The sequence below is a fragment of the Microtus ochrogaster genome, linkage group LG4 (genome assembly GCF_000317375.1).
Source record: "Microtus ochrogaster isolate Prairie Vole_2 linkage group LG4, MicOch1.0, whole genome shotgun sequence".
In the NCBI taxonomy this organism is placed as follows: Eukaryota; Metazoa; Chordata; class Mammalia; order Rodentia; family Cricetidae; genus Microtus; species Microtus ochrogaster.
Genome location: NC_022030.1, coordinates 55519121 through 55540783, shown reverse-complemented (window position 1 = coordinate 55540783; position 21663 = coordinate 55519121). Strand labels below are relative to the sequence as shown.

The window sequence follows — 21663 nt, the reverse complement described above, 5'->3', positions numbered from 1 at the left end:
GCAATTGTCTTGCAAGTGTGGGCTACATATGGAGCTGGATTCTTTGGATTTCTGAAAGAGAATGTCCTCTCTCCTCCAGGGCATCCCTAGCCACCAGGAGCACTGTGCTTCTTTCTACCCATGATTTCTTAGCCATAGCTCTTATCTGTAGGCCAACAACACTTCAGGAGAAGGAGAGTGTGGTGTGTTTGGCATTTGGCGTGCCTGCTGTCGCATCTTGAAAGTTCATTGTTCCTTGGTGTCTGCAAGATGCCCTTTTTCCTAGTACTTCCATCCCTCGGGGTAATGCTGTGTTTCACTCTTTTACTTCTTATCTTTTTGTGTCTGTGTGTTGAGGCTTGAACTCAGGGCCTTGTGTGTGTTGGGCAATCACTTTACTGAAGTGCTACTCCCTCAGTCTGTTTTCATTCCTTAGGGCTGTCTATTGCTAGGCAGACTTGAGACATGTGTTTTCTTCTCTGAGCATTGTTTTTTTTTTTTTTTCATATCTGCCATCCTGAAGAATTTTTTTTGTAGTTTTTAATGTTCCAAGGGCTCTTTGTCCCGTCCAGCATGATTATGAACTTTTATTTTTAGATCTCTTTCTGTTAGTTTGGGATGGGTGGCGGCGGCAGCACATATCAGCGTACAGCCTTGGACCAGAACCACATCTCATGTTTGTGGTAGACAGTGATGTCTGCATCCTGACCCTTCAGTTGCTGTAAACATGTTCCGTCACATGGCAAGAAAAATCAAGATTGCAGATGTAATTCAGTTTTCTTATCAGCTGACCTTAAAATAAGGAGATTATTATACCCTGGATCAGCCAGGCAGGACCAATGTAATCACAAGGAATGTTAAAAAGGGGGGCAGGAGAATCAAGGTCAGCCCGCTGTGTTGTGAAGAAGTCTCAGGCAACTGTTGCTGGCTGTGAAGAGGGAAGGGCCACAGGCCAGAGGAGCAGACGGCCACTTGAATCTGGAATCCTCCCTTGGAGTCATCACAGAGGACCTGAGCCTTGCTGACACCTAAGAATTGTCTGGGACTTTTGACCTTGTTTTAAACTTGGTAACTAAAGTTCATGTCATTTGTCACAGCAGCAAGGGGAGGGTAAGAATGCTGTAAAGTGTTCGCTGAGTCTCCTCTAGCAGAAAGCCTGTTCTTGGGGAAAGAGCCACACCTTTGCGTACTCTACCCAGAAACTAGCCTAGGACCTGGCCCGTAGTCAAAGGCTGAGAAAATATTAAAAGAACAAAAGAATCCTCTTGGATCTTCTGCAGGGGTGCTAGATCCCCCCAAAGCCCCTACTTGCTTCCATCTGCCAGCCCAAGTCACCAAGCCCTATGTGCTCGCTTTGTTCCAGAGTTTCCATTCCCCGTGGCCCAGGTCTCACCGTTATTCCATCTGCTGCCCCCTCCTCTGCTGTGGACCATCTCTCTCCATGGGACCCTCTATTTTATGCAGAATTACACAGGCTTGTCAGGCTGGGCGACCAGTGCTGGTCCTGGGCCACTATCATGGGAAAATCCCTATCTTGTTGCTTCTTCTCTGACTACTCTCAGGATCCGGTTTCTGTGAGGTCCCTCTCCCCGCCCCCCGCTGGGATCAAACCCACGGCCTTTGACATGCCAGGCAAGTGCTGTATCATGAATTGCTTCCCCAGTCCTTGGTTCCCCGATTCACATACAGCTCGAGAGAGCCTCTGCCTCTCTGGCTTTCCTCTACGTTCATCCCAGTCTTTCCAGGAGCCAAGTTCAAGCTCCAATACAAGTTCTCAACCCAGCCCCCCTCCAGGGCTCCAGCCCCCTCCAGGGCTCCAGCCCCCCTCCAGGGCTCCAGCCCCTCTCCAGGGCTCCAGCCCCCCTCCAGGGCTCCTGTATATTTGATTTTGACTAAAGCTGGCAGCACACTTCCTAACCCTCTTGTGACCAGGTCTGGTAGCAGAGCCAAGAGACACAATGAGGTAACTCATGGAAAAAGGGCTTCTTCTCACCACATAATCCTGTGGCTGAGTGTACTACACACGAATGTTTCTCCTTAGCATAAACTTGTTTACGAAAACTATTTGTGGAAGCCATGTTAATATTAGTACTTCTTCATTTTCTCCCATTGGTCTCCTCCCCATCCCAATCACAGGCCGGGGTGGGGGGAACCAGTAGCTCACCCGATTTCACTTTTTCCACCACTAACCCCTCCGTGAAAATTTTATTTTTGCAAGAAGTCTTAAGTTTTGGCCTCTGATCTTCTGTATCAGAAGTAGGAAAATCGGGGCAATAGCATAAGTTCTAAAGATGAACCATGGTTTCGTCCCTCTGTGGCAGCCTCCTGACTTTGCCGTCTCCATGGTATCAGATAGAAGCAGGCCTTGGACCAGGTTCTCAGGTCTGAGTTTTCCTGGACCTGGCTCGTCATTCTTGTCTGAAGATGTACCCTGTGCCTGCAGGCTGAGCTAGTGACTGTCACACCTTCCCTTACCCCTCTTCATTAGAGGTGTTTGCAGAGGCTATTCCAGGGCACTTAGGGGAGGGAAGAAGTTACCAAAAGCGGCTCTCTCCACCTGTAACTGGGGGAGGAACATGAGCGACGATGTGACTTTTGAGTACCAGATCCATTGCTGTGCTGTGAAGTCTGTCACGTTCTCTGCAGGGCCAGCTACACCTTTCTGGTTTTAGTCAACGTGTTACTCCTGGGGACTGCGACTCAGACGTGTATGACGTCACAGCATCCTTTGAGAAGCAGTTTCACTCCTGGTAACAAAATCCCGGAACACTACTCTTGTCCCATGCTGTTTCTGCATCTTTCAAAAGAGCCTTCTTTTGAAAAGAAAATGCGATTAGTTTATATAGTAATATCGGGGCTTTGTCTCATCTTCTTGGTGCAGCTTTCCTGCTACAGCCTTTTGTAACAATTTCTACTTCTGTCCTGCTTTCCCCCACTCTCCTCCCTTAAGGCCCCCTTTTCCTCCCACTCACACAGACCTCTTTCTAGCTTCTTGGCTTTACCCATATCTAACTTCTCCTGGATACACACATTTAACTGTTAGAGACCAAGATCTGCATATGAGAACATATGATATTTCTTTTTCTGAGTCTGGGTCTGTATTTTCCTAATAAAGCTCTGTTTTTTTTGTTCATTTTTCTTTTTTTTAAAAGTAGTTAAGAATTTAATTCAGTGCCTCCTTCATGCTAGGCATGTGCTTTACCATCTCCAGCCCCCCACACCCGCTTTTTAATTTTTGTTTTACTCATTTTTTTTTTTTAGTTAGCATTTAAGACTGGTCATGGTGGTGCATGCCTTTAGTCCCAGCACTCAGAAGATAGAGGCAGGAGGATCTCTTGTGAGTTGGAGGCCAGCCTGGTCTACAGCACAAGTTCCAGGACCACCAGGGCTGTTATACTGAGAAACTGTCTCGAATGCCCCCCATCAAAAGTTATATATACATGTATGTATGTATGTATGTATGTATGTATGTATGTATGTATGTATGTTTTGCTGGCAGTGTGGTGGTCAGAGGTCAACTTGCTTTTGTCTTTCCACCGCGTGGGACCTGGGGTTCAAACTGGGCTTCGTGGGAAAGGCCTTTACTACTGAGCCATCTTTCCAACCATGCTTTCTATTTTTAACACTTCGCTTTTATTTCATGTGTGTGGTACTGTGCCTGCCTATTTGCCTGTGCACCATTTCTGTGCTTGATGCCTGGAGGGGTCAGATGTGGGCATTAGGTTCCCTAGAACTGGAGGCAGTTGTGAGACATGCCACTCTGAATCCCCAGGAAGAGTAGCAGCTGTCCCTAACAACTGATCCATTTCTCCAGGTCCCCTACTTTTTATCTTGGAGGTAGGCCCTCTTGCTAAATTTCCTAGGTTGGCCTCAAACTGTAATCTTCCTCCTTTATCCTTTCTAGTAGCTGGGATTAAAGACGGGTACTACCGGAGTCAGCTTATTCTTTGAGAAGTAAATTTAAGTTTCAAACTTGAAGTGATCAGTTTTTGTCTTTCTCTTTTCTCCTCTCCCCTCTTCCTTTCCTTCTGCCTTCTCCCTCTCTCCTTTCTTTAAGACTTTACCTCACTACTGTCGTCCAGGCTGGCCTGGAATTCTCAATCCTTCTGCCTCAGTCTCCTAAATGCTGGGATTACAAGGATGTGCTATCACACTTGGACTTGTTTAGTTATCTACTTTAGAAAATGTTTAGATGTTTTTTATTTCTGGAATCTCATATGCAGGATGCCAGGAAAATAACTAAGCCTTTTCCAGACAGGGAGATCGTTCTCCTGAGGCTGTTGAATTACTTACTATTCTGCTCTGTGTTTTGCTGATCTATTAATGTTTATCTCTTTGTCATTACCACATGGCCATGGTCACTGTGACTTTAGAGGACACTTTGCCGGTAGGGCAAGGCCTCTTTTTGTTTTCATTTTTTTTCCTTCAAAGATTCTTGACTCTGCACATGTGTTTAGTCTCCTGGATGAATTTTAGAATCAACTGTCAATTTCTAAAATCTCCCTGGGATTCAAATTGTACTGAGTTGATGTCATTATAACCCTGATTTTTCTCATCAGGAACGGGGTTTGTTTTCATTGGCCAGGTCACTTCCAGGGCCTTCCAGTTCTTCATTTTCTTATAGATCTGACAACCTCTCAAAGTATGTGTGCTTCTTTTTAGTAGCTTTAGTTACACACGATTTTCTTTTCCCTTTGATTAATTTTTTTTCTAAAGTAACGATTTGCAGAAGTACATTCAAAGTAACGAGAGAGAGAGAGAGAGAGAGAGAGAGAGAGAGAGAGAGAGAGAGAGAGAGAGAATTCTTTGGAGAGCAGCCAAGGCCTTGCCTGCAAGCCAAGGACAGAAAGGGGAGTGGGCCTCACAAGGAGGATGGAGACCGGACTGTTTACTCTCCTGCTGCTGCTTCTCTTAGCATTGTTTCTCTCTCCCTAATACAGTTCCATTTTCTTTGATTTTCTCTGTCTTTTACTGTTCTGGAAGCGCTGCAGTGTGGAACAAACTTGGCTATCAGGACTACCCAGACAAATGGAGGATTCTCTGACGCTAACTGTGAGCTGGCGAGGCCAGGCTGAAAACAAAGGTTTTGAGGCACCACAGCAGAACATCAAAAGAATGTTCTTTTGTTTTTTTGTTTGTCTAGAAGTTGAATTGATAGAGTTCCTCCTCTCCCGTAGCTAGTTTCAGGTGATCAATAAACAGGGACTGATCATTCTCATGTTATGGGATTATTAATTGCACAAAATTGGACCCATAAGATTGTATCTAGGAAGTTTCTGAATGCTAGAGAAGCCTTCTACCACTGAGTTATGCCTCTTGCCCCAAACGTGACCACTTGAGATAACGATTGTTGTTCTTTTGGAAAACTACAACTCCCAGACTCCCCCTGGACTATGGTTGCCTGTGCGCACACCTGCGCGCAGGTGTGAGGTATTCTTCCCAGATTGCCTTGGGCCCCCCGTTAAAAGGCAGGGGCCACACGAGGCCGCCCCCCTCGTCCTGCCTCTTCCTTGTGTGTCGCACCCCCTTCGCCCTTTTGTGTTTCCCTCCCCCATTAAAGCGAACCCACGTGGGAGCCGCCGTGTCGTGTCTGTGTTTGTTCCGCCGTGTGTGTCTGTCCCGTGCCCCGTGTTCAAGAAGAATACCCCCTGCACCCCCTCTTTTATTATTTTTTAAGAACAACAACGATGACAAATGTTTCATGAATGAATGTTTAGCCTGAATGTATGTCTGCACACCATGTATGTGCAGAGCTCATGGAGGGTAGAAGAGGGCACTGGATCCCCTGGAACTGGAATTACAGATGGTTGCCAGCTGCCACGGAGGTGCCAGGAACCCTGGTCCTCTGGAAGAACAACCACTTAACCACTGAGCCACCTCTTCAGTCTTACAATTCATTTTAACTTTTGTTGTTGTTCTTCTTGTTGCGGAAAAGGGTGCCTCGTAAAAGACATTCCCCTTCTAAGTCCTAGCTATTCTGTCTAGAATGGTTTCCTAATGTAATTCAGTAGCTGATGTCAACTGCCAGACCAGGAGCCAGGGTAAAAGTTACAATGGCAATTTGGAAGCTAGAAAACTTGACAGACTTGCTTTTGTTACTCATTGAATGACCTTCACAGGTAAATAATCTAACCTCTGTGAATATATTTTATTTTCAAACCCAGGAAAACTACTTTTGTTTTGGGTGTGCTGAGTTGCAAGCACAATTAAAGAGAGAAAGGGGAGGGGGGGGAGAGAGAGAGAGAGAGAGAGAGAGAGAGAGAGAGAGAGAGAGAGAGAGAGAGAGAGAGAGCGGGGCTCAGGCGAATTATTACCCGTGTCTGGTTTTTGTTTTAGGGACAGGGTCTCACTATCTAGCCCTCATTGAGATCTGCCTGCTTCTGCCTTCAGAGTGCCGAGTCAAAGACCAGGGGCCAATCTGAGACTGTGTTAAACCTTAAGGAAAAATAATAATTCTAGAGATTGAGGACTACGACAGCAAAGGGGAATCGAGAAAGGGCATCCCTGAGGGTCTCAGTCCTCCCTGGCTGATACTGAAGAACTTCCTAAGGAGGACAGGCCTGCTTAACTGGAAAACTAGTATTTGTTTTGGATGAGGTTTTTTTCCCTACTAATAAAAAAAAAGTCCCAAAGTTCCTCCAAACTTTGCTTCCCCGCCCAGTCTGCAAACATGGAGTCAGGTTTCGCCCTCCACTGAAGGGGCCGCCCGGAGACGAGCTGGAGCCAGGGGCCCAGCTAGGGGGCTCAACCACCATCCTCAGAATCCCGCGGGCACATCAGCCAGTCCGGGGCGCGGCTTCCGGTAGAAGAGGCGGGCTTTCCGGTAGTTACTCTGCTTTCCGGGGCGGGACTTCCTATCATTAAGGCATCTGGCAGCAAAAGTGGTTGGAGTGCCGACCGCGCGAATCCATGGGCTCCCGAGGCCGTGTGTTCGTGGAAAGGGGGTCCGAGAGGACGTTCTTTATAGCGGCTCCTTGCTTTTTCCATTACGCTACAGCTCCATTTGCACGAAAACTCTGGGTTTTTGTCGCCACCGCCCACCTGAGGCTCTTCCGCTTCCCCTTTTTCCAAGGCTCCGCCCCCAGCGTCCTGTGGCTATGACGACCGCTCCGCGGGATTCAGTAGTGTGGAAGCTCGCCGGGCTGTTGCGGGATTCGGGTGAGTGAACTTCCGGCTTATCTGGGTTGGACGCTGTGCGTGTGTTCCATACCTTCCAGAAACGCGGGACTCACTGAGTCACTGCCGGGCGGGGTCACGAGGTGTGAGAGACTTCTCATTTCTCTGTTCTCCTGGGTGTGTTCCTAGTGACGCGTTGGTTACAGCCCTGTCTTTGACAGTCTGAATTGTTACTAGCCATTACTAGCACCACTTACCTCCGCAGAGGGAAGGGATCATTACTAGATGAAACACTTCGAGACAAGAACGTAATCGCTTGTAGAGAAAGCCACCAAGTATAGCACCTTACACACCTGAAATTGGGAGTGAGACCCACATAGGTGAGTCCCAACCCTCTTTCAGACGTGGCTACGTTTTTAGAGCCTCACTCAGTATTCTTCGCAGGTAGGCTATCATAGTGGTTGTACTCAAAGATATCAACAGTTTAGTTATCTTATTTAGTGGAGTGCATGCTTACATAATAAATGTTCCAAAGAGATAGTGTTACTGCAGTTGCTTCCCCCAGTTCCTGGGCACGGTGAAGCTCACACAGTATTGGCATCAGTGATAGAAACAGGCTTTGACTTGCTTTCAAAGTTGTATTAATTATCAGCTGGATGATCACATTCAAGATGATTCTTGGAGGGCTGGGATATAGCTCAGCAGGGGAGCATGCGCTTAGCATGGATAAAACTTTGACTTCAGTCCTTAGCATCACAAGAAAAGGAGAGATCCTTCTTTGAGCCTCAGTATTCCTGTCTGTAAGGTGGGGTTAATAGTTCTTTGGGGGAAATAATGGTGAGATTTTGATATGGCAGCAGAGTCATTTGGCATGTGTTACCTCATTAACATCAGTGTCCTCTATCTCTCCACTCCCATGGTGGGACTGTGGACTCTCTGATAGCACTTTCAATTTCTGGCTTGTATCATTAATAACTCCCATGCCATGCCTTTTCTAGACTTCAGAGAGACTCCTTGAATCATGTCTCTGTCTATACTCAGTTCATTGTCTAGTACATAGAAAATCTTTATGCAAGGTTGTAAGATTTATTATTCTGCAAAAATCTGACATGGCTCCCGGACTGGGAATCATAGAGTGCATGGATATGATTATGGGGCTGGAATAGTTTTGTGTCTTGGTTATGGTGGTAGTTCTCAACATCTACACAAACAGCACAGAACTGAATACTGTAACCGTGATACCAACACCGATTTTCTGGTTTTGCTCATTGTACTAGCATTATAGAAGTATAAAGGTGGGGGAAGCTGAGTAAAGCGTTTAAAAGTTCTCTCTGCTATCTCTCTGTATCCCAGGCTGGCCTTGAAATTATGACCATTCTGATTTAGTGTCTTATTTGCTGGAATTATAGACTACACCTGCAATATTCTTTGACTTCTTGATCTCTCTCTCTCTCTCTCTCTCTCTCTCTCTCTCTCTCTCTCTCACTATGAGTCTGGGATTCACAGAGATCCACCTGCCTCTGCCTCTAAAGTTCTGGGATTAAAGATATGCGCCATCACACCTGGTTTTAGAATATATTTTAAAACATTTCTTTACATCTAGCGTGTCACTGTCCTCTCCAGATGGAGTGATGAGTGGGCACATCTCTAGATAGTTGTATTTTGTTGGGGGCAGCCAGAGGTGTCATTCTTCGGGAGCTGTCTTCCTTGTTCTTTGTGACAGCAGCTCTCACTGAGACCTGGGCTTGCTGACTAAGCATTGGCCCCAGGGATCTTTCTACGGCTGTCTCTTCATTTTGCGTCATCAGGTGGGTGATGGGGGCCAAATTCAGGTTCTCATGCTTTCTTAGCAAATACATGAATGACTGAGTCATCTCCCCAGCCCCCCCAAGAGGTCTTACTTTGAGAAGGTTCTCTGGGTGACGTTGATCTTCAGCTTGGCAATAAAAGGGAATGTGTCAAAATGAGAGAGCTGTGGATCAAGTGGGCTGTATTTCCAATACTGTAAGTAGCCTTGGCCCTTTTGAGTGGAAAGCAAAAGAATTTGGAAAAGTCCCTTAGAGTGAAGCAGTTTCTGTATCAGGTTGAAAACTAGGATTTTGTTTGTTTTTAATATGGGGAACTATAGAAGACTTCTGAGCTGGAAGCGGGTAGAAAGTTTGATCTCGCAGTGGAATATCTTCAATACGGATGAGGGTGGGTATATTTTGGGGTCCCACAAAGAAAGACGTTTTATTTTCTCCTTCTTCATGTCTGCCCTTCTTCCTGCAGGGGACACAGTTCTCTCTGGCTGCAGCACACTGAGCCTGCTAACAGGCACACTGCAACAACTGAACAGAGTGTTTGAACTGTACCTGGGGCCATGGGGCCCTGGCCAGATGGGCTTTGTGGCTCTTCCCTCCCATCCTGCCGATTCACCCACCATCCTCCAGCTCCAGTTCCTCTTCGATGTGCTGCAGAAAACGCTTTCACTCAAGGTCCGAGGAGGAACAAGGGGACAGGATATGCAGAGAGCTGCAGGGGATGATGGTGGTAGGGGATGAATGAGGTGTGAGAAGGCTGGGAGGCTGGGATCTAGATGATGTCAGTGATGTGGGTGGTTGTGCCGAGAAAATGGTGCTGATTGGAGACTACCTTGCCTCAGTAACCTGAATGTTCCTTTTTCAGCTGGTCCACATCCCTGGTGTTGGCCTTCCAGGGCCCATCAAGATTTTCCCCTTCAAGTCTCTTCGGCAGCTGGAGGTGAGGGAGTATTGGAGCATGTGGGTGGGCAGAACTTAGTAAAAGGCAGCCTTGTGGGTGTGAGGCTGGAGACAGCCTCTTGGTGGGAGGTCAGGTCTGAATGTGCCATTGCCCTTCAGTGAGGTCTTTTCCTTTAGCATTTCCCTGATCCCTAGCCAGGCTTGGCCATCCTTTCCCTCCTTCCCATCAGAAAAGTTGGGGACGAGGCCTTTGTCTTCTTTGAAGCTTTGCTTACCTCCTCCCTTTCTTTTCTTGCACCAGCTTCGAAGAGTCCCCATCCACAGCCTGCGTGGCCTCCGTAGCATCTACTCACAGCTGGAGTCTCTGGTTTGTAGCAGGAGCATCCAGGCGCTAGAGGTAAGAGTGTGAGGGGTGGTTCCTTGTCCTGAGAAATGCAGAAGGCCAAGCATTGTGGTTTCCCCCAGTTTTCTCCCCCTGTCCTTTGTGACCCCACAGGGCTCTGCACCTGTCTGTGTACTTACAGTCACACCAAGCTATAGAGTCTAGAGTCTGTCTGCCCGTGGTCCCCGTAGTCTGCTCCCTGGGGACAGTGACTTGATCTCCAGGGAGACCTGGATGCTAGCGCATGTGTGGGGAAGAGGTTGAGAATGAAGTAGTAGGTGTGCCTGTCCCCTACCCAGGAGCTCTTGTCAGCCTGCGGTGGCGACCTGTGCTCTGCCCTACCCTGGCTAGCTTTGCTTTCCGCGGACTTCAGCTACAACGCTCTCACCAGCTTAGACAGCTCCTTGGTGAGTGCTCCCTCTCTCCCCCCTCCCCCGCCCAGGGAAGGAGTCTTTGGGGAGGGAAAGGATGGGTCCTTCGGGAGGAACGCCAGCTGTTTGACAGGTATTCTTGTGAAGAACCTTTTTGTGCATCTTTTCCCTGTCCCCTCCAGCGTCTCCTGTCAGCTCTTCGCTTCCTCAACCTGAGCCACAATCATATCCAGGACTGCAAAGGCTTCCTGATGGTAAGTGTGAGCTGCCAGTTACTGGTGGACTTGGGCCTTGGATGGTTCTGCTCGCACTCACTCTTTACATTGCTCTCGGTCCTAGGAGGAACCACATCCTGAGAGTCAGTACTGTATGTGGGTTTCTCCTCTAGCATACAAGGCAGTTGTGATCTCAGCTTGGAACACCTGGATGACTTGGGGCAAATCACTTAGCTTCTTGGTTTGCTCACCTGTAAAGTGGAACTCACAGGAGTTCTTGTGAAGAGTACCCTATGTCACAGCCTAGTGTGTGGCTCAGAAGTGTAGATTCTATGATGATGACAAACCTTTTCCCTGTGTCTTTTCTGACCTCCATTAAAAGTAAATAAGGCTGCCAGGTGGTAGTGGCATGCGCCTTTAATCCCAGCACTTGCGAAGCAGAGGCAGATGGATCTCTGTGAGTTCAAGGTCAGCCTGGTCTACAGAGTGAGTTACAGGCAGCCAGGTATACACAGAGAAACCCTGTCTCAAAAAACCATCATCATCATCATCATAATAATAATAATAGTAATTAAGAGTAATAATAATAATAATAATAAGGCTGAGTACTTGTTAAAATGGTAAGGATGTACTTCCAAGTCCTAAAATACGAAAGAGGGTTCAAAGTGAACTGCTGACTGGGGAAGGACGGAGTAGAGAAAAGCCTGGGGGTCATCTTTGCACCCAGAGACCTAGGGATTTACAAGTCAGGAAGTAGCTGTGGGTCCCCATGAAGTGCACCTGGGCTTTCTTACTGACTGCACTGACTGGCTAGGTCCCTCTTGTCCCCAGAGACTGACCCTTTCTTCAGGTGGTGGCTGAAGCAGATCGAATCTGTTTGGTTGCCTTGAGTGCTCCTCAGAGCCTTGTCTTCTTCCAGGCGGGAACTTGGTTGGAGTTACCATCAGGGAGTAGCCTGGAACTGTTAGGAACGTGCTAGTGTCTGTCCAGCTCTTTCAGTGCAGAGCAGAGGAAATGGCTTGTGTTGAGCCTGCAGTTTCTACAGGTCAAGGTAGATTTGAGAAGATGGCACAGAAGACCCTGCCTAGAGCTTTGTCAAATCGAGATGTCTCCTCACCCACTGCCAGGATTTATCCGAGCTGTACCATTTGGACATCTCCTATAACCACCTGCACTTGGTGCCAAGAGTAGGACCTTCAGGGGCGGCCCTAGGGATTTTGATACTGCGAGCCAATGAGCTTCAGAGCCTTCAGGGTAAGCAGAAAATGTGTGTAGGGTGGGGTCAGTCTGGAAAGGAATTGGACAGGTGTGGCTCAGGTTGGCCCATAGACAACCGTCATCTAGATCAGTGCTTCTCAACCTTCCCAATACTTTAATACAGTTCCTCATGTTGTGGTGACCCCCAACCATAAAATTATTTCATTGCTGCTTCATAACTGTAATTTTGCTACGGTTATGAATTGTAATAGAAATATCTGATATACAGGATATCTGATATGCAACCCCCAGGTTGAGAACTGCTGATCTAGAGCCCCGTGAAGACTTAGAGGTAGGACTGTGGTGCAGAGAATTGTCCTTCCACCTCTGTCTCCAGCGTGCCACCAAAGGCCTCTTCCTTCTCTCCTCCGCACTAGGCCTGGAACAGCTGAGGAACCTGCGGCACCTCGATGTGGCTTATAATCTTCTAGAAAGACACTCAGAGCTGTCACCACTGTGGCTGCTGACTGAGCTCCGTAAGGTGAGAATGAGTTCCTTATGGGCCTGGGAGCCACCTTCAGGTCTGGGTCTCCTTGTGCGTTCAAATGGGGAGAATCTCCAGCCTATCCATTCTCCTCTCTGCCCTGCAGCTCTATCTGGAAGGTAACCCTTTGTCTTTCCACCCGGCACACCGTGCAACCACTGCTCAGTACTTGTCACTTCGGGCCAGAGATGCTGCTCATGGCGTGAGTGATTATCTAGTGTCTGTCCTTCTGTGACTTCAGCCCTTTGCTGTCCCCGAGTGAGAGGTCAAAGACCTAGTCATCCTCTGGAGGAGTCATTGCCCATGGGCCCTGCCTCAAGCCCTGCTGTCTCCTTTCTCTTGCTCAGTTCTTGCTTGATGGCGAGGTTTTGTCACTGAAGGATCTTCAGGTTAGCCTGGTGGGGGTGGGATGAGGGAGGACTCTTGGGATGACAGGAGGGAAAGGCAGTAGCTGGGGAGATGGGGTAGGAAAGGTTTTCCTGGTCAGTGGAAAGTAGGGTTCTTCTCTGGTTAGCTCAAGCAGGCAGAGGTGGCCCCTTTGTTCTGACCTCCTTTCTGTTGTCACATACCAGACTTCAGTATCTTCGGGGCTTGGTCCCGTGGCCCAACCTCCGTCCTGGCCAGTGGGGAGCACCACTGAAACCTCAGGTGGCCCTGAGTTGAGTGATAGCCTCTCCTCAGGGGGCATTGTGGCCCAGGCCCCACTTCGTAAGGTGAAGGTAAGTGGCATCTTCCACTGGTTTGTGCTTGGGCTTGGGTGGTCTCTTCACTGGCACTGTAGGTACCTGGTAGGCTAGCAGCAGTAAGACTTGGTCCTGTTAGAACTTGGCACTTTCTGGTAGGTTATGTAGGTGGCCATGGATGGTCAGCCTAAAAGCTCCGGCTTTTATAGAACCTCATCTGTCTGTCCAAACTAGAGCCGAGTCCGTGTGAGGCGGCCTAGCATCTCTGAGCCCAGTGACACAGACCCAGAGCTCCGAACTCTGGATCCCTCCCCAGCTGGTAAGTTGACCCTTCCTGCTCACTCCCTTCCCACCTCCCTTCAGATCTCTGTAATCTTGAAATTGCCTTTTAGGTGTTAGGAGAAACTTGATTTTGGGGTGGTATGGATTATTGTGGAGAACCCCTTAGTCTTTTGTCTTTTTAGTGTAGGTCTAAGAGAAGGGCTTGCTTCCAGGCAGCATTCACCTAAGAAACACGGATCTCATAGGGTGTGACAGATTGTATAATAAAGAGATTTTATGGCCAGAACCATTTGGGAAGTGTAAGGTGAAACAGGTTTTTTCCTACACGTTATCTCAGGGTCTTACATATGCGACCGTGTTTTGTGAATCTCCACAATTGTTTGGTGTGTGGGTCTGGGTTGCTTTTGATCACAGCATCCCTTAGGATACAGCTGAGGACTTACTGCAGAGGGGAGGCCTATTGAGAGTAGCCGTGGGAGAGGCTGGGGTCACCTAGGGTCGGGGTAGGGCCTCGACTCTATGTCCTCCTTCCTCCCAGGGTGGTTTGTGCAACAACACAGGGAACTTGAGCTGCTGAACAGCTTCCGGGAGCGATTTGGCTGTGACTGGCTGCAGTACAGGAGCCACGTGGAGACCTTGGGGAGCCCCCCTCTTGCCATCACCAAGACTCCTGCCCTTAGCACGCCTAAGAATACCCAGAGCCTAGAGACTGCGTGCAGCCCTCCAGCCACAGTGGAAGCTGGAGACACTAAGGAATCACCACAGATGTCAGAGGAGGACAGGGTGGAGCCAGAGCTCCATGAAGAAGAGAGGGAAGAACAAGATAAAGAAGAGGGATCGAGAGAGGACCTGGAGGAGGAAAAAGAGCAGGAACAGAAGGAAGTGGAAGGTGGGAGGCGTGCACCATCAGCGATATGGGGACAAGTGCTATTGAGATGTCTGAAGGGCTGAAGGGCTGCGTGGAGGCCAGGCTGGGTAGAGCCTCTCTCAGGCGAGAGGGGCCTGGACCCTTTCTTCACTCCAGTTCTCTCTTGGCCTCTCTGCAGCGGAGCTCTGCCGCCCCATGTTGGTGTGTCCCCTGCAGGGGCTTGGGGGTATGCAGGACAAGGAATGCTTTCTCCGAGTCACTTCTGCCCACTTGTTTGAGGTGGAGCTCCGAGCAGCCCGGACTCTGGAGCGGCTGGAGCTGCAGAGCCTGGTGGCAGCTGAGCTAGAGTCGGAGACTGAGAGTCCAGGAGAACGGGTGCCCGAGGTGAGTTGTGGGGTGGGGGCTTGGCAAGAGGTGCATGGTTTTCCATACTCATCTTTGATAGGCTGTTGGTGCTTGTGTGCCAGGCGCTGGGCTGGGTACTTTTCACTTCCCTGAGTACTTGGAGCCGAGGAGTGCTCTGGGTGTGTTGCGTGTGGCGGAGAGTGGGCTAAAGGATGGATTCTGTCTAAGGGCTTGGTGTCAGCACCAGCATTGTAGGGCCAGAGTTACTGTTTTCCTTCATGCTCCATTTCATCTTCTGCCCACTGCTGTGCTCTTTCCTCCTGCACAGGGCACAGGTCCACCCCCTGGGGCTCCGGTTCTTGTTCTGCGCTTTTCCTACTTTTGTCCTGACCGGAAGTTGCGCCGCTATGCTGTACTGGAACCAGAGGCCCATGAGGCCATCCAGGTGCTGGATCCAGAGGCTGGTGGGAAGAGTGGAGGGAGCAGGTCCCAGGCTGGAGGGTTGGGGTCGCCATGCAGTTCCACCTGTAGCCTGCCTGCTCACAGCTAACTGCCTCTGACCCATCTCCTGTCAGGAGCTGCTTGCTGTGCTGACCCCGTTCACCAGTGTGAAAGAGCAGCAGCCTGGGGAGGCCAGGGACCCACGGAGGGGCAGATTCCAGTGTCTGCGTTGTAGCTTTGAGTTCAAGCCGGATGAACCCAGTTTGGGTCTGGAGAGTGAGGAAGGCTGGAAGCCTCTGTTTCAAGACCCAGGTACCAGCTGTGCCCTTGATCTCCCTGCCCACACAGCTCCCCACCGCAGGGAAGGTGTCTCTGAGAGGAGTCTGCAGAGGGAGCCCCAGGAAAGACGGCCTTAGGGGAGTGGGCAACTGTTGGCATCCGGGAGAAACACAACTGCCTGCCTGCTGTGTTAAACAGCAGAAACGGCCCTGTCAGGGTTGGAAGTGCTGTTTTGTGAGTGTGCTTAAATGTACTCATTATTTTTTCATAGCTTGACGGCTTTTGGCTCTTTGGGGTAACATTTCAGGAATGGCACAAAGCCTAACGTGCAGTGCCAGGCTGTCATGAGCCCTGTGTGCAGTGACTGTTGAGTGAGCCGCTTTGGGGATTGGCACAAGTTGTCCTTCCCTGACCGACCTTGTGAGCTACTTGATAGGATGCAGCACCTTGTGGCATCTCTTTATATTATGATCTCGGGATTGCGCCACTGTGGGCCAAACAATAAGGGCTTTGAAGGCCCTGCAGAAGGAAGGGAAACTCTGGCTAACAGCTGTGAGCAGTGCGCAGTTCTTATCAGCCACACTTCTTGGCAGCAGACATAACAGGACTAAGTTATTTTTTTCCAGAAAAAATACCCCTGTGTCCTTGCCTGTTGTGAGCCTGCCCTAGCAGGCTCAGCAGTCCGAGCCATAGAAGTGCAGGAGAATATCATAGCCCTTCCTGGATCCTGGCTGTCCTCCATCGGTGCTGTGGCTTCTGCAGTTCTCCTGTGGTAGAGTTTCTCTTTGAAAGTTTTTGATGTTTTGAGACCAAGCCTCATATAGCTAGGGATAATCTCTCACTGGACCTGGCCTCAGACTCCTGTGTAGCTTAAGCTGGCCTTGAATTTGTGCTAGTCCTCCTGCCTCTGTCTCTTGAATACTGGCATTACAGGTGTGCGCTGCCTTGCCCAGCTTTCTTGTCAGATTTAAATCTGACAATAAAACACCAAGTATAGCTGCCGGCATAAAGCAAAGGTCCTTCATATATGGTAGCTTCTCTTACTACCTACAGCTATGTAAGTGTGGATAGGGTGTGGAAGTTGTTTAATTTTTTTCCTTTCTTATTTGCAAAATGGGTAGGAAAAGTTTTGACGGGGCTGCCCATGCCTGCAGTGTTGCAGCCACTCAGCGTCTCTCGCCTCATGGTTCATCCACATCCTTCACTCTGTCTGTGTCCACTCACCCATCCTGCCAGCTCCTTAAGGCAGGCAGAGTGTCACTGACTGGTCCACGATTACCCATCTAGTTGGGATCTAGACCTAACTGGCACGAGGGACCTCCTTGTCTTCCCCAATCTGTTGATTTTTGTCTTTGTTGTTATCATTATGATGATTGTATGTGTGCACATATTGTATGTATGTGTTCATGTAGCTGTGTGCACGTGAAGGCCAGAGATTGACATTGGGTGTCTTCCTCAGTCACTATTTACCGGCACCACACTGCCTTTACCTGGGGCCTGGGGATCTGCACTCAGGTCCTCCTGCGCGTTTGGGAGGTACCACTTGCATCTCCCTGGATCCGGATTTTGATTTTCAAGCGTTGCTGGTAAAACAGTGCTATGCTTGATGAACTCAAGGCTGCGGGAGGGACCAGAACAGGTCCTGGAAACCGAAGTGGGATGTATTGCAGGAGGCTGTTGGCCCTCACTGGGATGGGGAGGGATAGGTTAGAGACTATGCTTGGAGATGGGCCAGGGAGTGGGATGTTGGGATTGGTGGCTGTGACTGGGGTTGAGGTAGACTGGAGGGTGGTGGGGAGCATTGCGAACTCACAGGGTCTCTGTCTGTCACTCCAGAATCTCCTGTTGTATGTCCAAACTGTGGGAGTGACCATGTGGTTCTCTTGGCCGTGTCTGGGGAAATCCCTAATAGAGAGCAGAACCCGGAAGACAAACCACCAGATCCTCCCGGGTTCCCTGGCCCTGCCTGTGACCTTGATAACCACAGTGACCATCCCAGCGGGTCTGATGACACCCCACCTCAGGCATCCGTATCTCATGGCCGTAGCAGCTGGAGCCTCAGTCCGAGTGAGTATAGGTGAAACAAGGTGGAGGTATACTGGGGGGAAGGGCATGAGGGGGAAGGTTAGATGGAGCTGTGGCCTCCCAGAGCCAGGCTGATGGCCTGCTGATTGCTCATAGCTCCAGGACACTCTGGTTTTCGCTCTGTGGACCACCGCCTCCGGCTCTTCCTGGATGTTGAGGTGTTCAGTGACTCTGAGGAGGAGTTCCAGTGCTGTATCAAGGTCTGTGCCACCCACTGACCCCCGGCCATGGGTATCAAGTCATGGAAAAGATGGGACAACCAGTGTGCGGGGATAGAGGCAGGTGTCCTCAGGGGAGTCTAGGAGGCAGCGTGCTGTTTCTGCAGGGAGTCTGGATGGATCCCAGGGAGGGACTACCCAGAAGATTTGAAGGAAGGGAGTTTGTTAGTCTTGACCGAGCGTGGAGGACAGGTTGGAAATGCTGAGAGGACACTGGGGAGGCCTGCTAAGAGATCCTGGGGCCGGTGGGAGGGCAGACTGCATCGTCAGAAACAGTGGTGAGGAGGGACTGGTGATCACAGTAGCGACAGTGGCTGGGCTGCAGCTTTTGGTCTGGCACCTGCCTCCTTGGCTTTATTTTCTGGTTTCTCATCCACTTTCCCTTCTCTTAGGTGCCTGTGGTGTTAGCAGGCCACACGGGGGAGTTTCTGTGCCTTGTGGTTGTGTCTGACCACAGACTTTACCTGTTGAAGGTGACAGGGGCTATTTGGTGAGTGTGCCAGGTGTGTAGCCGGGGCAACATTAGCTCCTGCCAATGTTATCCTGTCCGCTTCTTAATCTTGGTCTCCCTGTTCTCTCCACAGTGGGCCTCCTGCTAGCTGGCTCCAGTCCACCCTGGCCATTCCTCTGCAGGATCTAAGTGGCATGGAGCTTGGCCTTGCAGGCCAGAGCCTTCGGTTGGAGTGGTCAGCTGGGACAGGCAGTTGTGTATTGCTGCCCCGAGATGCCAGGCATTGCCGTGCCTTCCTTGAGGAGCTCACTGGTGAGAGAATCTGGGTGGGATGGACTCGGAGGTCAAGCTTTCAGGGCCTGCCCCTCAGTTTGATGCTTACCGGTAGACGGAGGTCCTGGAACTCCCTGCTCCCTCAATCCCCACAGTAGCAGTTTCTGAGGTCCCACATTACGGAGAATAGCCAGGGTCAGAGCTTGGGCTAGAAGACTGCAAAGGCCTCTGAGCCTTCCTGTCTCTGGCCGGCCCTATCCAGGTGTTTTGCAGGCTTTGCCTCGCACCCAGAGGAACTGCATCAGTGCCACGGAGGAGGAGGTGACCCCGCAGCATCGGCTCTGGTGAGTCAGCCGGAGGTTAGGGTTCAGTGGTGACAGACTCCAGGCACAGCCCTATCCTCATGCCCACACCTCCCCACCTACTCCCACTCCCTGAAGCCCACCCTACCCTGGCTGATCCTCTTCCTGTGTCTACTGTGGTCTCCACAGGCCATTGCTGGGAAATGAAACTTCTGCAGAGGTTCCTCAGTTCTTCTACCTTCGGGCCTTCCTGACCGAAGGTAAGTCAGTGCTGCGGATGCTTCCCTGCTTTGTGTACCCCATATTGCCCCTGGCTTGTCCCCTATTGCCTCTATAGTACCCATGTCGTAATTTTCAGCTTCTGGAATTTGGACTCCTCAACTTTGCAGGCATACCTATGTTAGGTTGGTATTTCCCACTTCTCCAGATGGGGTCAGGGGTCCTCAGGGCTTCAGCTGCCCGGAGACCTTAGCTGTGGCATCCAGCCTTCCTAAAGTGGGTATATTGGCTACATATGTCCCCTCATCCTGTCAAGAGGCTCTGGGCCTTTGGGTTGGCTGGTGCGGTGGCTCCCTCAGTATAGGCCTCAGTATAGGCCTTCGGGGCTTTTGGTGGTTAGGGTCCTTGGAGTTTGTGGAAGCATGGTGCTGATTTGTGGCCCACTCTTTAGTGTGGTCCATTCCTCTTCTCCAGGGCAGTGTTGGGACGCTAGACCTGGGCATCTAGGTCTGTCATAGCCTTTCACTGTAGACATCATCTTGCCTCTCTCTCTGCAGGCTCGTCTACCTGCCCTGTGTCTCTGTTGCTGACGCTGTCCACACTATACCTATTAGATGAAGACCCTACAGGGTCCCAGGCAGAGTCCCCCCTCCCAGCAGTGTCTGGAGAAGCCACTGAGCAGGCCCCTCCTCGGGGGCAAGGTCCTTCCATGCAGGTCAGGGAGCAGCAGCCACTCAGTAGTCTGAGCTCTGTGCAGTTGTATCGCACAAGCCCTTTGGACTTGCGGCTTATCTTCTATGACGAGGTAGGTTTGTGTGTGTGTGTGTGTGTGTGTGTACTGTGTGTGTGTGTGTACTGTGTGTGTGTGTGTGTACAGTGTGGAAGTGCATCTCGGAAGGATGGGTATTAGTTTGGGATGGTGCTGAGGGAGGGGCAGAGTCTGGATGTAAGGGCCTGGGTTGGGTGAGCAGCGTGTGTAGAAAGCAGCAGTCAGCAGTGGGAATGTCCTGGCCTTGGAGCCCTGGACTGCAACCTAGCTGGTGCGAGCTGGTATGATCAGCGCACCCACTGTATGCCACCTGTTTGACCTTCACAACTCCAGCACAAGGAGGAGGTGCCTTTCTTGGTCCTGTAGTTCAGATAGTGTAACTAAGGCTCGGATACCTGAGCAGACTTGCACAGGTCACAAGGGTAGAGTGAGTAATTGAACCTGCTCAGTTCTCGACTCTAGAGCCCACATTCCCTCCAGCAGGGAAGATTAGAGATGGGGCTATGAACGCCAGCCCTCTGGAGCCTGTGGTCAATGCTGACTGGACTGTCGTCAAGGCTCAGAATCAGCCTTTTAGTGCAGAGTCACATAGACCTAGGGAGGGGAAGAAAGGAAGAGCCTTTAAAAGCCAAGGAGGGTGGTGAGCCCTCGCCTAAGACTCCCTTGGCCTCTTGGCCTGTCTTCTTCTGTGTCTCCCCCTGCCATCTGCTCGAACGGCTAGGTGTCTCGACTGGAGAGTTTCTGGGCACTCCGTGTTGTGTGTGGGGAGCAGCTGACAGCCCTCTTGGCCTGGATCCGGGAGCCCTGGGAAGAGCTGTTCTCCATTGGACTACGGACTGTAACCCAGGAGGCTCTGGACCTCGACCGATGAGGCGTCTCCACTGAGCTCGCCTGACTCAGGAGTTTTACTGCAGAAGTCCCTTCTTCTGACCTCTGGGCCTGTCTTCTTGCCTGGCTGCAGACCTCCCCAGCGGCTCGCCACTGGCTAGTGAGGCCCCAGATGACCCACAGCTTAAGAGAAGGACAGAGAAATGATCTGGTCCTTGGGTGATCTCCTGAGTAGAGCAGGCTCAGGGGTCAGTGAAAGCATCTCTCCAGCGCTTCTCTCAGGTGTTAGTCAAGTAGTTTCCATGCCAGGTGTCCTGGGTGGTGGTACATAGTAATGTTGCCCATGAAGCCTGCCATGCCCGAATCCCTTCCTGGAAGCAACCTTGTTTGCACTATGAGACCGTCTCCAGTACTTCTCCAGCAAAGTAGAACCCATCAGGTGGCCTTGCATGGGATCACTGCCTGTCAAAAAGTTGCGTCTCTTAAGATTTTGTGTTGTTCTTTTTGAGACAGGGTCTCACTGTGTAACCTTGGTTAGCCTGGAACTTGCTGTATAGACCAGGCTGGCCTTGAACTCATAAAGATCTGCCTGCCTCTGCCTTCTAAGTGCTGGGATTAATGGTGTGAGCCATCAGAGTTTACGTTTTAAATAAAGACCTGCAATAAAAAGTGAGATTCTGTCATTGCTGACTCTGTAAATTACCTATAGAACCAAGCATTGTACCATTGCGGAAATTTCAGTGCATGTATATACCTACCTATGTACATCTCCCCAAAAAAGGAGTAGTTAGTTCAGCTACTCAACCAAGACGCTCACTCTTAGGGGCGGCTTCTCCCAGGCAGTGCCCTGTCTGGTGGGAGAGTGAGAGGGAATGCTGAGTCTTGGGACTGGCCAGTGAGAGGTGCTCTTGGGAAAGTTGTGTCCTCTGGTAATGCCTGCAGAGGACCCAGACAGGCCTGTTCGGAGGCTCACAAAGTAATCTCACCTACTTTTGTTTGCCTTAGAGCTGCCCTGAATTCTTAATTGAAATAAATTAAAACTTCCCAAAAATATTAGTCCACTTTCTCAGCAGTGTACATGGCACCTTTCCACTCATGACTGTGTGCTGTCTGG

The 21663-nt window shown here is 50.2% G+C and overlaps 1 protein-coding gene across 3 annotated transcripts; it reads left to right on the top strand.

Moving 5' to 3' along the window:
- The first annotated feature begins 6851 nt into the window (after positions 1 to 6851).
- Positions 6852 to 21508, top strand: Stk11ip (serine/threonine kinase 11 interacting protein). Of its 3 annotated transcripts, none has more exons than XM_005361563.3 (24): positions 6852 to 7137; positions 9367 to 9572; positions 9763 to 9837; positions 10099 to 10194; positions 10479 to 10586; positions 10733 to 10804; positions 11893 to 12019; positions 12400 to 12503; positions 12613 to 12708; positions 12854 to 12895; positions 13079 to 13225; positions 13424 to 13508; positions 14010 to 14360; positions 14518 to 14723; positions 15013 to 15129; positions 15260 to 15437; positions 17241 to 17471; positions 17586 to 17689; positions 18100 to 18197; positions 18292 to 18470; positions 18694 to 18775; positions 18923 to 18993; positions 19510 to 19757; positions 20443 to 21508. In XM_005361563.3, exons 1-24 carry the CDS (start codon positions 7077 to 7079, stop codon positions 20590 to 20592), a joined length of 3234 nt encoding a protein of 1077 aa, XP_005361620.1. In that variant the 5' UTR covers positions 6852 to 7076; the 3' UTR covers positions 20593 to 21508. The 3 variants fall into 3 exon arrangements, with proteins under 3 accessions (XP_005361620.1, XP_013207169.1, XP_026642189.1); XM_026786388.1 differs by lacking the exon at positions 6852 to 7137 and adding an exon at positions 7250 to 7475; XM_013351715.2 differs by lacking the exon at positions 12854 to 12895.
- The last annotated feature ends 155 nt before the right edge of the window (positions 21509 to 21663 follow it).